Source organism: Capra hircus, chromosome 28 (assembly GCF_001704415.2).
Source record: "Capra hircus breed San Clemente chromosome 28, ASM170441v1, whole genome shotgun sequence".
NCBI lineage: Eukaryota > Metazoa > Chordata > Mammalia > Artiodactyla > Bovidae > Capra > Capra hircus.
Genome location: NC_030835.1, coordinates 35,279,278 through 35,294,011, shown reverse-complemented (window position 1 = coordinate 35,294,011; position 14,734 = coordinate 35,279,278). Strand labels below are relative to the sequence as shown.

At 37.3% G+C, this 14,734-nt stretch overlaps 1 protein-coding gene across 1 annotated transcript in view; it reads left to right on the top strand.

The window, feature by feature from the left end:
- The window catches only part of RYR2 (ryanodine receptor 2), an 814,256-nt gene that overhangs the window by 417,837 nt on the left and 381,685 nt on the right, over positions 1–14,734 (top strand). The window contains exons 15-16 of the mRNA XM_018042460.1: positions 6,032–6,215; positions 9,286–9,421. Coding sequence (XP_017897949.1) covers positions 6,032–6,215; positions 9,286–9,421 — 320 coding nt within the window. The remainder of the gene's footprint in view (positions 1–6,031; positions 6,216–9,285; positions 9,422–14,734) is intronic.

The following is a 14,734-nucleotide window of genomic DNA, read 5'->3' as shown; positions in this document are numbered from 1 at the left end:
GTATTTTTGGGGGGGTGGAGGGAGGGAGGAATTGTTTCAGAAGAGAGTAAATGCTGTCCCTGTTCACTTTATCTTGTCCAAAAGTAATTCACAAGTTGACACGTAATTCTTACTTCAGGATGAGATTCCATGTTTCCTCTGGCAAATGTAGTCTAATCTTTTCTACTTCTGTCTTTATATTTATTCTCCTTTTGATTTCTCACCTCAAGCCTATCACTAAGCTACTGTCTTTTCCTGAGTTACCCAGCATCTCCTTTTGAAATCTCTCTCTACTGTGATCATGCAACAGGTGCCATGGATGAACATAATGAGTCTATTTCCCTTTTTTTTTTACACTTCAGTTCAGTTCAGTAAAGTCGCTCAGTCGTGTCCGACTCTTTCCGACCCCATGAATCGCAGCACGCCAGGCCTCCCTGTCCATCACTAACTCCCGGAGTTCACTCAGACTCATGTCCATCAAGTCTGTGATGCCATTCAGCCATCTCATCCTCTGTCGTCCCCTTCTCCTCCTGCCCCCAATCCCTCCCAGCATCAGAGTCTTTTCCAATGAGTCCACTCTTCTCATGAGGTGGCCAAAGTACTGGAGCTTCAGCTTTAGCAACATTCCTTCCAAAGAAATCCCAGGACTGATCTCCTTCAGAATGGACTGGTTGGATCTCCTTGCAGTCCAAGGGACTCTCAAGACTCTTCTCCAACACCACAGTTTAAAAGCGTCAATTCTTTGGCACTCAGCTTTCTTCACAGTCCAACTCTCACATCCATACATTACCTAACCTTAATTGTGTATTCATTTTTAAAAAAAATTGCAATTTAATTTAGGTTTTTCCCTCTTCTTTCTGGAATACTTACCTGCTGGTTATATTGTTCATCATATCTATATATGTGTATCTATATATATAGATTTATTTATATGCTTGTTAATATTACTGAATTATTTGAATTCCTGAATTTATATAGCTTTAATGTAGCCTGATATAATTTAATATGGCTTCTTTAATATCCCTTAGAAACTGAAAAATTTTACATGATTATAGAAATTGTAAAGGGTATGTTAAGTAACATAATTTGATCCTTCTATCACATTTATAAAATCACTAAAAATCCTCAATATCTGTACAATATTCAGATATTTTTCAAGGTAATTTTTTAGATATTCATTTTATTAATATAGATTCATATACTATTAAAAGCCTTATTTAAAATATATATAAACTCAGACCTTTTTTATTTCATAGAGTGAAAGTCAAATCTATTTTGTGTTTATACATTTGTATTTTTCTAATGTAGTTTATTTTCTGTGATCATTCTGGTCTCTGTCACCAAGGTTAAGGTAGTGGTCATAGAGTGTGTGTGAGGGTGGGTGTTTGCATTTGTTTCTATGAGGAGAAGGGGACGACAGAGGATGAGATGGCTGGATGGCATCACGGACTCAATGGACGTGAGTCTGAGTGAACTCCGGGAGCTGGTGATGGACAGGGAGGCCTGGCGTGCTGCAATACATGGGGTCGCAGAGAGTCGGACACGACTAAGCGACTGAACTGAACTGATAGGGGAATGTATTTTATTTTTCTGGACTATTTTTTTAAAGTGTATTAATTCCCTGTAGGTATATATTAATAAATGTATTCTTGAAGTAAATGGGACAAGGGATAAATCTGTTTGTAATATGGTTTAATCTTTAACTTATGAAATGTAGGGACAGAATTCATAACTTTGATTTTTGTTTTGATATAATGTGATTCTACCACCTTTGGTTTCCCCTAGTTTTTTTTTTTTTTTTTTCATTCTTTTGTCCTTGATAAATTAAGATGAAAAACGTCCTTATATTGGATAGAAGTTCTAAAACTATGCATGATAAACAATTTTAAGAGTCTTGGACAGCATTTTCTGACAAGTTTCTCCTAGAAAGCAATTAAATGCTTACATTTTTTGTAACAGATATATTCAACCTAATAATCTAAAAACTGACATTTGCTATTATTTCCCTTTAAGTTTGAAAATGTAGATGTTATATTTGAGTTATTTTTGAATTTTATTTACATTTGTAGATGAGATTTAAATTTGACTTTGTTATATTTATCATTCAGCTAGAATTGACGGGTTAAAATATTTAAAACAGCAATATTTCATTGTATATACGTGTTCATTTTAAAAAGGAAGAAAAAATTTTCTCCTGCCAAATCATTTCTGTTGCTTTTTTTAGCGTAGAAAGAACTTACAGAGATAACAAGACAAGGTAATAGATGAATTTCATTGATGTATCTGATTTGGAAGTTCAGGTAGAAACTTTAGGATAGTCATGCAGTTTAACTATTTCATTTGTTTATAAGGTTTAAGTCAAATATTCCAAAATCATTAGTAATATTTAAAGTAAATGATGATATATTTAAAATTATGTTTTTGAGCATCATAAGTTCAAATTTTTAATTTGAAACATTTTTTTTCTTCTCTTTTTTCTTTTTTTAAGAAGCTCATGATCTGAGTCATAGTCAATTCCAGATCTTGTTTTTACTGACTGTATAGAGCTTCTCCATCTTTGATTACAGAGATGCTCCTTATTACAAAATTCAGGCTTAAATTGAAGAAAAGTAGGGAAAACTACTGGGCCATTCAGGTATGACCTAAATCAAATCCCTCATGATTATACAGTGGAGGTGATGGACAGACTCAAGGGATTAGATCTGGTAGACAGAGTGTCTGAAGAACTGTGAACAGGGGTTCTTAACCTTGTACAGGAGGAGGCAGTGACCAAAATCATCTCAAGGAAAAAGAAACCCAAGAAGGCAAAGTGGTTGTCTGAGGAGGCTTCACAAATAGCTGAGCAATGAAGAGAAGCAAAAGACAAGTAAGAAAAGGAAAGATAAACCCATTTTAATGCAGAGTTCCAGAGGATAGCAAGGAGAGATAAGAAGTCCTTCTTAAGTGAACAGGACAAAGAAACAGAGGAAAACAATACAATGGGAAAGACTATCAAGGGAATACTTCATGCAAGGATGGGCACAATAAAGGACAATAATGGTAAGGAGCTAACAGAAGCAGAAGAGGTTAAGAAGAATTGGAAAAAATATACAGAAGAACTATGCAAAGATCTTAATGACCCAGAAAACCATGATGGTGTGGTCACTCAATTAGAGCCAGACATCCTGGATTGTGAAGTCAAGTGGGCCTTAGGAAGCATTACTACAACCAAAGCTAGTGCAGGTGATGAAATTCTAGATGAGCTATTTAAAATCCTAAAGGATGATGCTATTAAAGTGCTACATTCAACATGTCAGCAAATTTGGAAAACAGCAGTGGCCACAGGATTGGAAAAGGTCACTCTTAATTCCATTCCCAAAGAAAGGTAATGCCAAATGTTTAAACTACCATATGATTGCACTCATTTCACATGTTAGCAAGATTATACTAAAAATCCTTCAAGTAAGTCTTTAGCAGTACATGAATTGAGAACTTCCAGATGTACAAACTGAGTTTCAAATAGGCAGAGGAACCAGAGATCAAATTGCCAACGTTTGTTGTATCACTGAGAAAGCAGGGAATTCCAGAAAAACATCTACTTCGGCTTCATTGACTTCATTAAAGCCTTTGACTGTGTAAATCACAAAAAACTGGAAAATTCTTAAAGATATGAGTATCAGACCCCACCTTACCTATCTTCTGAGAAACCTATATATGGGTCAAGATACAACAGTTAGAAGTAGACATGAACTACTGACTGGTTGAAAACTGAGAAAATAGTACAACAAAGCTGTATATTGTTACCTTGCTTATCTAATTTATATGCAGAGTACATCATGTGAAATGCTGGACTGGATGAATCACAAGCAGGACTCAAGATTGATGGGAGAAATATTAGCAACCTCAGATATGTGGATGCTACCACTCTAATGGCAGAAAGTAAAGAGGGACAAAGAGCCCCTTGATGAGGGTGAAAGAGGAGAGTGAAAAAGCTGGCTTGAAACTCAGCATTCAAAAAACTTAAGATCAGACATCTGGTCCCATGACTTCATGGAAAATAGAAGGGAAAAAAGTTACAGCGGTGACATATTTTATTTTGGGGGGCTCCAAAATCACTGTGGATGGTGACTGTAGCTGTGACATTTGCTTCTTGGAAGGAAAGCAATGATAAACTTGGACAGTTTATTAAAAAGCAGAGACATCACTTTGCCCACATATGTCCATATAGTCATAGCTATGGTTTTTGCAGTAGTCATGTAAGGATGTGAGAGTTGGATTGTGAAGAAGGCTGAGTGCCAAAGAATTGATGCTTTCAAACTGTGATGCTGGAGAAGACTCTTGAGAGTCCCTTTTACTCCTAGGAGATCAAACCAGTCATTGCAAAAAGAAATCAACCATGAATATTTATTGGAAGTATTGAAGGTAAAGCTGAAGCTTTAATACTTAGGCCGCCTAATGTGAAGAGATGAATCATTGGCAAAGACCCTAATGATTGAAAGATTGAAGGCAAAAAGGAAAAAGGGGAGGCAGAGGATAAGATGGTTATATACCATCACTGACTAAATGGACATGAATTTGAGCAAACCATGGAAGATAGTGGTAATTCTGGGTGGCTTAGAGGGTAAAGAATCTGCCTGCCAATGTAGGAGACCCAGGTCAAAATTCTGGGTCAGAAGATCCCATGGAGACGGAAATGGCTACCCACCACAGTATTCTTGCCTATAGCCTCCTATGGTCAGAGGAGCCTTGTAGGCTATAGTCCATGGGATTGCAAACAACTGGACATGACTTAGTGACTAACACTTTCACTTTGGGAGATAGTGGAGGACAGAGGAGCCAGGCGTGCTATAGTCCGTGAGGTCACTAGGAGTCAGACATGACTTAGTGACTGAACCAATAATTTTTTTTAAATATAAATTGTACAGTCAGATAACTCAAAAGACATATTTCCTTGAAATAAAATATTGTCTTACAGTTTTGCTAATGCAGAGGGTAGGGAAGGAAGTGTAATATTTTTAGGTATCAAGTTTTGTCATGACCAATGTGAATATTGCTATATCAACTATAGTATAGACACTCTCCCATTCTTTATGCTACCTGTTGGATATTGTTTTACTAAGCATTTTATTTTGAAATACTCTTTATTTACAAACACTATTGTTTAAAATTCTTTTAAGATACACAGCTATGAGTTTTAAATTCAGCGTCTCAAAGCACAGCAAATTATCACATTTAAATTGCAGTCGTATTTTTTTCAAAGTCTAGAAAATACAACTTGATGCTGTTTCTTATCCTACTTTTAAAATATATCTCTTTCAGACAATGGAAAAGCATGTTAATATTTTGTTTTCTGATTGAGTGAATTTTCTAATTTTTTATTGTGGGGATAAATTTTAAATTGGCAGAAATTAGGCAGGATGACAGTGTGTATTAGTGATGGGATAGCAGTAAACAGTTCCTATGCCAAAAACAAGTAAATTTCAGAATTAGAAACCTGGGAAATTGCATCTCAATACTTAAAGTATGTTGTGCTTTAAAATGAAAATCGACTGGTTTCTGATTATTTAGACTATGGTTTTGTAGGTATCAGTTCTCCAGATCCTTTAGATTTTCTTCTAGATGAGTTTTTCTTGATACTGGTGCCTTTAACATAGCATTGTATATACTTGATAGAATATAACATTTCTAATTTAAAAATATTCATTATTTTTGTTTGAGAAAAACTAGGGCCTTTCTAGGGCTTTCCTGGTAGCTCAGATGGTAAAGAATCCACCTGCAATGTGGGAGACCTGGGTTTGATTCCTGGGTTGGAAAGATACCATGGAGGTGGACATGGCAACCCATTCCAGTATTCTTGGTGAAGAATTCCATGGACAGAGGAGCCTGGCAGGCTACAGTCCATGGGGTCTCAAAAGAATCAGACATGACAGTAACTAAGCAGAGCACAAGGCCTTTCTTACTGTTCCTTTTACAGGCATTTAGGGAGAGAAAGTAAAGCTTCAATCATCTACAGATTAAAAAGTAATAAAATTGTGGTTCACTGATATGGAGAAATATTTGTTATTCATTTTAGGGGCCTTGATGCTCTCAGCAAAAAGGTGAAGGCTTCCACAGTGGACTTACCTATAGAGTCTGTAAGTCTGAGTCTGCAGGACCTTATTGGCTACTTCCACCCACCAGATGAGCATTTAGAGCATGAAGATAAGCAGAACAGATTACGAGCTCTGAAGAATAGGCAGAATCTCTTCCAGGAAGAGGTGAGTTTCTACCAACACACATTTCTGCCGTCGTCTTGGGGAAACAATTCTTGGTGGGGACCTTCTCTGTCTGTTTGACGATCTGCATATTGAGGTACATATGAGCAGATGTGCTACTGTACAAAGGGAGAAGAGGATCAGGCCTTGGAGGAATCCTGCAATGGCTTTTATTTCTCTCTCAATAAGTATTAATTTTAAAAGATGCCACTCTTCACTCCTCTGGCAAAAGGCATTTTAATTTCACTGTCTGCTCAGCCTTCACTCTGATCATTGTTGTGCTATAGTTTGCTTTATGGTCATCATATGAAAAGAGACTCTCAACGTGTCTAAATGAACACAGACTTTGGAAAGCATGGGGGTTTTCACACTGTTAAGCATGTTCATTGGGGCTCCCCGGAAATGCCTCAGGACTCACTGGAGCTTTGTACTGGGGATGGAAGCTGTCTGGGAGAGGGCCACCTGGGGAGGCCAGCTCTAGGCTCCCTGCTCAGACAGAGCAATCCCTCTTTTTCTTTTGTATGTGTTCAGATGCTATATATGATTATATTTTATGGAAGTTCCACTGCTAAGCCATAATTTATAGGCAAGGAACAAAAGGACCATGTGATGTATCTAATGGTCCTAATGCTAATGTTAGAACTAGTATTCAAGAATTTCAGTGGGAGGGTGTCAGAGCTGAGCTGGCAGATCAGGCCAGATCAGCCTCTGTTCCCTGTCTTCTCAGTTTTCCCTGTACTAATGGACTGTGTAGATTAGTGCATTTTTCTGAGTAAAAGTAACTAAGGAAAAAAAAAAAAAAAAGATTAGTGGACATTACTGAGTTCCCATAGTCCCCAGGTCTATATTCTTCTAGTTTTAAAACTGTTTCCTAATTTTCCATCAAAAGCCATTGAAACTGATCACTAATTTTTGAGAATTTTTTTCACTGTGTACAAAAGAAATAAACCACTTAGAGACCATAATGGCAAGAAAGCACAGGAAATGTCAAATAAACATATAATAGCAACATGGAATAGTTGCCTGGGATTATTTATTTTTGTACATGCCAAACTGCTGGGCATACCACACTTATTTTATATCTAGAAGAACTAGAATGAAATACTGAGATGTGAAAATTTAAAATATTAATTTGGATTAGTGTATTTTTTTTTTTTCAGTTTCTCATATAACACACTCTGGATGGGAACCTAGAAGTGTTCTTAGGGCCATATTGCCTCTTAAATTCTTTGTGTGAAGTAAGTTAGTTTGCCAACTCCTTATAGCTTTTCCATTCATGTGCTTTGCCTCATTTTGACAATCTTGATCTAGAAATATTAATAAAAGTATAATTTGAAATGTAGATAACTTCTTACAAAGTTTCTAGAATGAATTTTTGATTTGCCTTAAATATCTTTCCATGAGCTTTCCTGTATTTAGTACATCTTCAGTTTACTATTAAAAAGGGATGATGATGGTGGTGGTGGTTGTGATGATTTCTATCCTAAGAGTAAGGGTCTCCTCTTATGCTTATATAGGGGAGGAAAAAAATCATTTTCTTCTGTTCAACTTCATTGGTTGGGGCCCTGCAGGTTGTACCAACAAAAGACAGATGTACAAGTGAAGAACAAATAGAAAATTACTAATGTGTGTGTACATGGAAGTACTTAGTGATGCTGCTGCTGCTGCTAAGTCGCTTCAGTCGTGTCCGGCTCTGTGCGATCCCATAGACCGCAGCCCACCAGGCTCCCCCGTCCCTGGGATTCTCCAGGCAAGAACGCTGGAGTGGGTTGCCATTTCCTTCTCCAATGCATGAAAGTGAAAAGTGAAAGTCAAGTCACTCAGTTGTATCCGACTCTTCGTGACCCCATGGACTGCAGCCTACCAGGCTCCTCCGCACTTAGTGATGAGTAACTCCAAATATCACCAACCAGAGTTCTTGGCCTTCCCATCAGTAGAAATTGATCAGAGGCCAAACGAGGAATTCAGGCCAGGCTTTATTGGGGTCCCTTCTGTAGCACAGGGAAAGGGAGAACAAGCAGCAGATTCCTTTGCTTGCTCACGCCATCAAGGAGGGGGGCAACCTGATTCCTTACATGGGGCGAGGTAGCGTTGTATCCAGGAGTCAGGTGGGAGGGTTGGCTTAGATGGTTTGCCCACCTCTTAAGGGATATTGCATGTCGGGGACATGTACAGCACCTTGATTTTGCTTCAGGCTGTTCAAAAGTGGCAGTTGAGTTTTTTGGTCTCTTCGTATCTTTTGTCCAGAATTTGTCCTCTCTGTGCATGTAGGCAGTTATTTTTAGTCCCATACAGTTTCCTTGTATTTTGTTGTCTAGAAGAGGTGTGTCCAGGTGCAAGCAAGCATTGTGGCAAAGGGTCCCAGGTCCCAGCCTGTCTCACAAGAAGTGGTTAGAACTCAGGTTTATGTAGCATGCTAATTAAAAAAAAAACAATTTGTAGAGAAGTGATAAGACGAAGGAAAGGAATTTTGAGCTTCTGGGAGCAGCAAATTGTCAGAAGGTAAATATAAGGTGGAAACTAATGGGTAATAATGATTAGTTTGATGCGTAGATTATTCTGTGCAGGCTTTGGACTGATAATAGACTGGCATTGTCTCAGACATCCTCCTGTCTTTCCTGGTGAAGTGGAGAAGGGTAGGAATTATTCATGTCTGATTTTTCTCAATGGCCTTCAGCCGCAATATTCCTTATGCTGAAGTGGCTTATTTTGGAGTGGCACTCTCTGAACCTCTTCACTCACAGTAGAATGCTTTTTTGATGTGGTTAATCAACCTACTATTCAACCTTGCAATTTATTACAATAAGAAATACATATTTTATATTATTCTGTTTCTATTTGAGAATAGCACTCAGGATTTAAAAACCACTTGAATTATTTCAAGAACATTTTATTTCACATGCAAGTGTGTTTCTTCCTGTTCTTTGAATAAATGATCTCAATGTTCTTTATGATTAACAGACTTACTTTAAGCTATACTTTAAAAAAAATCAACTTAGCAATTTCTTTCTTTTCTTTTTTTGGCCTGTGAGCAGAACCATAGTTTCTGATGGTTATCTTTCTGCCTTTCCAGGGAATGATCAACCTTGTGCTCGAGTGTATAGACAGGCTGCATGTGTATAGCAGTGCTGCACACTTCGCTGATGTTGCTGGGAGAGAAGCAGGGGAATCTTGGAAATCGATTCTGAATTCTCTGTATGAGTTGCTGGGTAAGAAGTATGATTGGCTTTTCAAGGCAACTGAGTTTGTCTATTCAACATGATCATGTAACAGTTACAGCAGCTTTATAACTTACTTCTTAATTGAGGCTTTTCATGTTTTATTATTGCACTAAAGTAAATGATGTTTAGTATTAATATTTAAATCTATTTCTGAGCATGAAAGATGGCCATAGCTGTAGATTTACCTTTGATTAAAAGAGGAGAGTCATCTAGGGTATAGTTTCTGAGTGAGGGGACTCTACAGGGATGCATATTAAATACTTCCTTTTTGATTCTGAAGTTAGTCCCACATGAGCCCATTTTCTCACCTTCCATCTTGTCAGGGATCTCCTTTAAGCTTGTGGAGATCTGTATTTGCACCTCCTAGGTGCTCTTGGCATACACTCAGCAAAAATTGCAGTAGTTTATGCTGTGTTCCTCTTTGCTCTTTACAAACATAATGTGGTTGGATGGCTTTAACATGGTGATTTATGTCACAGGCTTAGCATAACATATTATTCTTATCATATACTTTCACTTATTTTGGATACTGTTGTTGTCATCTTCTCTCTCATAGTAATACTGTCTTCTTCCACTTCTTTATTTATGTTGTTTTTGCCTTTTAAATGTGTCTAAGAAAATAAACTTTACTTGTAACTGTTGAGTATAGCAAGAAAGTTCCAGATCAGCTGGTAGAAGGTCATAGCATCATGATTATTGCAGATACACCTTCCTTTTGGTTTCTTTATCAAAGATGGAGGAAACAAAGTTTTCTTTGTAGTTCCCTCCAGGTTGAAATGCTATATTCTATTATTTTACTCATTCTCTGAACACAGCATCACACATCTCATACACTGGTAGCCTACACGTCTGGTGCATCGCTGGTGTTCAGTAGATATTTGAGATGTAAACCTCAAGGTCATGTTGAGAACCTGGTATTATAGGTTTCTGGTTAATTTCTAAGTTCTTCCTCTTCTCTCCACTGATACTTATTTTAGACTCCAGGAAGCCCTCACACACACAGTCAGCATTTTCATTGACTCTCTAATACTTGAAATACAACTTCTTATTCTAGAATAAGAAGAATATTTGAACATTCTTGAAATCCTCAAGCCCCATGGCTGGTCTGTCCCTTCCTGTTCCCCTGTGACCTCAGTCATTTTATCTCTAGTCTCTCAGTCCTGCCTAGGTCTTTATCTTTAATCCAGCACTGTCCTTTCAGACTGTTTAGAATTTTTTTATATCAGAGATTTGATATGCAGTAAATGTATACTTATTTGTAATATATGTTATACATTACATGTGCATATATATAGTATGTATTTCTTGAATATGTGCATTTATTTCCTCAATTCTTTGCATCCTTTTTGATTAAGGGAGGATTTAAGGGAGCTACATTGAATCCATTTAAGGGACTTAAAACTGACATAACTAGAACCCCTAAAACTCACATCATAATGGAAAAAAATAACATGATAACATATGCAACTAAGATAGCGTACAATGATTTCAGGCAATGCATGCTTTGTGGCTTTCAAATTGATTTCTTCATGCAACAAGAGACATAAATTCTCAATATACTTTCTATTCGTACACACACATACACACACATACACACACACTCACTCTTGACTATAACTTATATTTTCACACTGCTATTCCTGAGAGGGTTTTTGTTAATCTGCTACTCCTGTGTGTGGATATATGTGTGGGTATGTGTGTATAATTAAGGAAGCTTTTCTGAAGCTATATATGCGTGCATGTATATGCTGCTGCTAAGTCACTTCAGTCGTGTCCGACTCTGTGCGACCCCATAGACGGCAGCCCACCAGACTCCCCCATCCCTGGGATTCTCCAGGCAAGAATGCTGGAGTGGGTTGCCATTTCCTTTTCCAATGCATGAAAGTGAAAAGTGAAAGTGCCAATGCTCAGTTGTGCCCGACTCTTAGCGACCCCGTGGACTGCAGCCCACCAGGCTCCTCCGTCCATGGGATTTTCCATGTACTGGAGTGGGGTGCCATTGCCTTCTCCTATGCATGTGTGTGTATATATATATATATAAAATTAAGAAGGATCTTCTGAATATTCACACACATACACACACACACACACATGTATATATTCCTTTTCCCTTTTGCATATTTTCACAAGTGTCTTGCCTCTTAATTCCTTATACAGTATCCTGAGGGGGCATCCTTGGTAACAGAGACTGTGTCCTGTTGGGGGAACGTGGAATACAGTGGATGTGGGTTTCAGTAGAAGCTTCATTCATTCATCAGAGATTAATTGGATGCCTGCTATGGGAAGTATTCTCATCGGGGAAGTGAGGTACAGTTGTGAGCAGCATATGTTCTCTGCTGTCGTGAATCTTATGGTTGAGTAAGAGAGAGACAGGTGGTATAAATAGAAAGCTAGACACAGTGCCGTGTAGTTACTGCATTTAATGCCTTGACCATCTCTATATATGTTACTGTTAATCTTTGTTAGTGATTAGTAAGAGACTGATAAATTTGACTACATAAGAATGAAAACTTATAGGATAAATCATATCATTAAAAATAAACAGGTGGGAATTTTATAAAATATGCAGTGTATATGAAAGACAAAGGCTTAGTTTCTGTAATATAATTTTCATAAATCTATAAGAGAATATCATGTAACAGAAAAACAGACAACTAATATCAATGGATAGTTTATAGAACAATGAATAAAATAATAACAGATTTTCAACATGACAAATAAGGAAATGGAAATTAAAATAAGCAGAGATCATCTTTCATTTATAAGATTGGCATAGACTAAATGGTAATACCCATCACTGGGGAAAATGTTGAGTAGAATCTGCTTGGTGGGAGTATAAATTGATGAAAATTTAAAACACCAAGCAAGCCTCAGTCAGCAGTATATACAAAACTTTAAATATGTATATCCTTTTACTCTCAGAATTTCCACTTTAAGAAATACAGTCTAGAGACATATTTCTACAAGTGTGGAAAGGATATCTATTGAAAAATTATTTATAAATAGCATAAAATTGAAAACAATTTTTCTATCAACAGGGACTTGGTTATATAAGTAATAATATACCTATAGAGTATAAAACTGTGTTATCATTGAAAATTGAGATAAGTATACCGTTTGAAAAATTGTGTGAAACAGGCTAGACTGCTGATCCTTTTAGTATGGCAAAGTAGGATATGATATTAAGTGAAAAAAAAGCAAGCTGCTTATTGTATGTATAGTTGATTCCAATTACATACAATTAAAAATATGTAGAGTAAGATACATTCATTTGTATACAGTGGATATTTCTGAAAGGATGCCCAGAAAACTGTTCGGTAGCTGCTCCTTGGGAGAGAGATCTTTTGCTTGTCTCTGTGTAATAATAAACATGTTATTATCTGTCCGCATGTGTTATTCATTTGTTTTTGGCTGTGCTGGTTCTCCATTGCTGCGTAAACTTTCAATGATGGCAGCAAATGGGAGCTACTCTCTGGTTGGCTGTGAGAGGCCTTCTCATTGTGGCGACCTCTCCCACTGTGGGACACTGGCTTTGGGGCACAGGCTCAATAGCTGTGATGCACGGGCTTAGTTGCTCCATGTCATGCGGGATCCTTCTGGATCAGAAATTGAGCCCATGTCTCCTGCATTGGCAGGCAGACTCTTTATCACTCAGGGAAGTGCTATATGTATTACTTTTATTGTTGAAAAGATAGATTAACAGAAATATACAATGCTAGATAATTGATTATGAAAGGAAAGCTAATTTATTCTTTCTAGTTGAGTTAAAAGACAGAATATTTATGTCACTGCATATAAATAGAATATTCTCAGTGTACACATGGTTTAGTAATGGTTGTTTCAGGTGAATAGAATTATGAGATTTGTCACTTTGTTCGACTACTTTTTGTTCCTTTGACTACTCTTCATTTTCTGTTTTTATTATAGTGAACACGGATTTCATGATCAGGAAAAACAGTGAATAAAAGCTTATTTGACATAAGAACCATTTGATACCAAAAGTTTTTACTGAAGTTGATGTAATCATATAATAGGTAGACATGTATATGTAACTGTTTATTTTACATTGGCTGGAGAATTCTTAGATTGTCAGCAATACTTTGAGTTCAACAATATATTTATGTCATTGTCCCTCTTTACCCTACTATCAGAAAGTTTGGTTCAACCATCAGCAACTTCAGCTTAATGAAGCCTCCTCCTCATTGCAGAAAGGTAGACAGTAGAGTCGCTCATGTAGTTATATGTAAAATTCACCTTTTCCTTCTTTTACTTCAGCAGTTTTATTTAGCATGGAGAGAAAAGGGAGATGGAGGGAATGATAATCTATAACAATTTAAAAATTTGATGTGAATATATTTAATATGTGTTTTAGGTACAGAATGACAAAAATAGATTTATGAGCTTGCCATCTGGAAGACCTGGGGATCTTAGAGACACCGGTATTCATAGTTTGAAAAGCATCACTGGGACATGCTTTCATACATCTTTTCTCGCATCCACACAATTAATCTGCAGGAGGCTTGCAGGCCAGGAAAATTTTCTAAAGATGTCTTAAAAATGCTCTTTGGCAAACTCTCTGTGAATACTCATTTTATGAAAATTCAAAGTATAAAACAAACAGGGTAGACATCTTCTCTTCTAGGAAGGCGTAAGTTTCCAGTTTCTGAATCTTTAAAGACTGAGAAAGGATAGAGCAAGGAAAGATTTTTGCAAATCCAGATTATTTTCCCAGTATCTTAGGGACACAGATTTTCCTAAATGCCCTAAAACACTGTGGGAAGGCAGTTAAGGGTAGAAAAGAAGGGCATTGGCTTTAGACACGCTCATACCGGATATTACCCTGACAATCGTATTTACAGTTTTTTCTCATCTTGTTCTCCAGGAAACCCTAAAAAGGCATTTCATTACCAAGACACATTACTTTTTTTCCAACTTGGTAAAGATCTCATGGCTATGAAATGAAAGTCATTAATTTTGATGGGAATTCATTATCTAATCAAGCTTGTGAGATACCTGTTTACTTAATTTGCTTACACACTACCATGACCCTGCCCTGCTAAACTTTCTAGACAGAATTCCAGCAGGAAAAGATTGTGGGGGATGGGGGCTGCATAGCTCAGGACCTGAGCACAGACTCAGGCATCAAAATTGTCTGGCTTTAAGTCTTGGCTCCACCGTGAGCTGTGTGTGTGCGAAGAGCTTTTCCTTCTCCTTTACAGGAAAGCTGGGGACTTCCCTGGTGGTCTGGTGATTAAGACTCCATGTTTCCAATGCAGGAGGTCTATCCCTGGTCAGGGACGT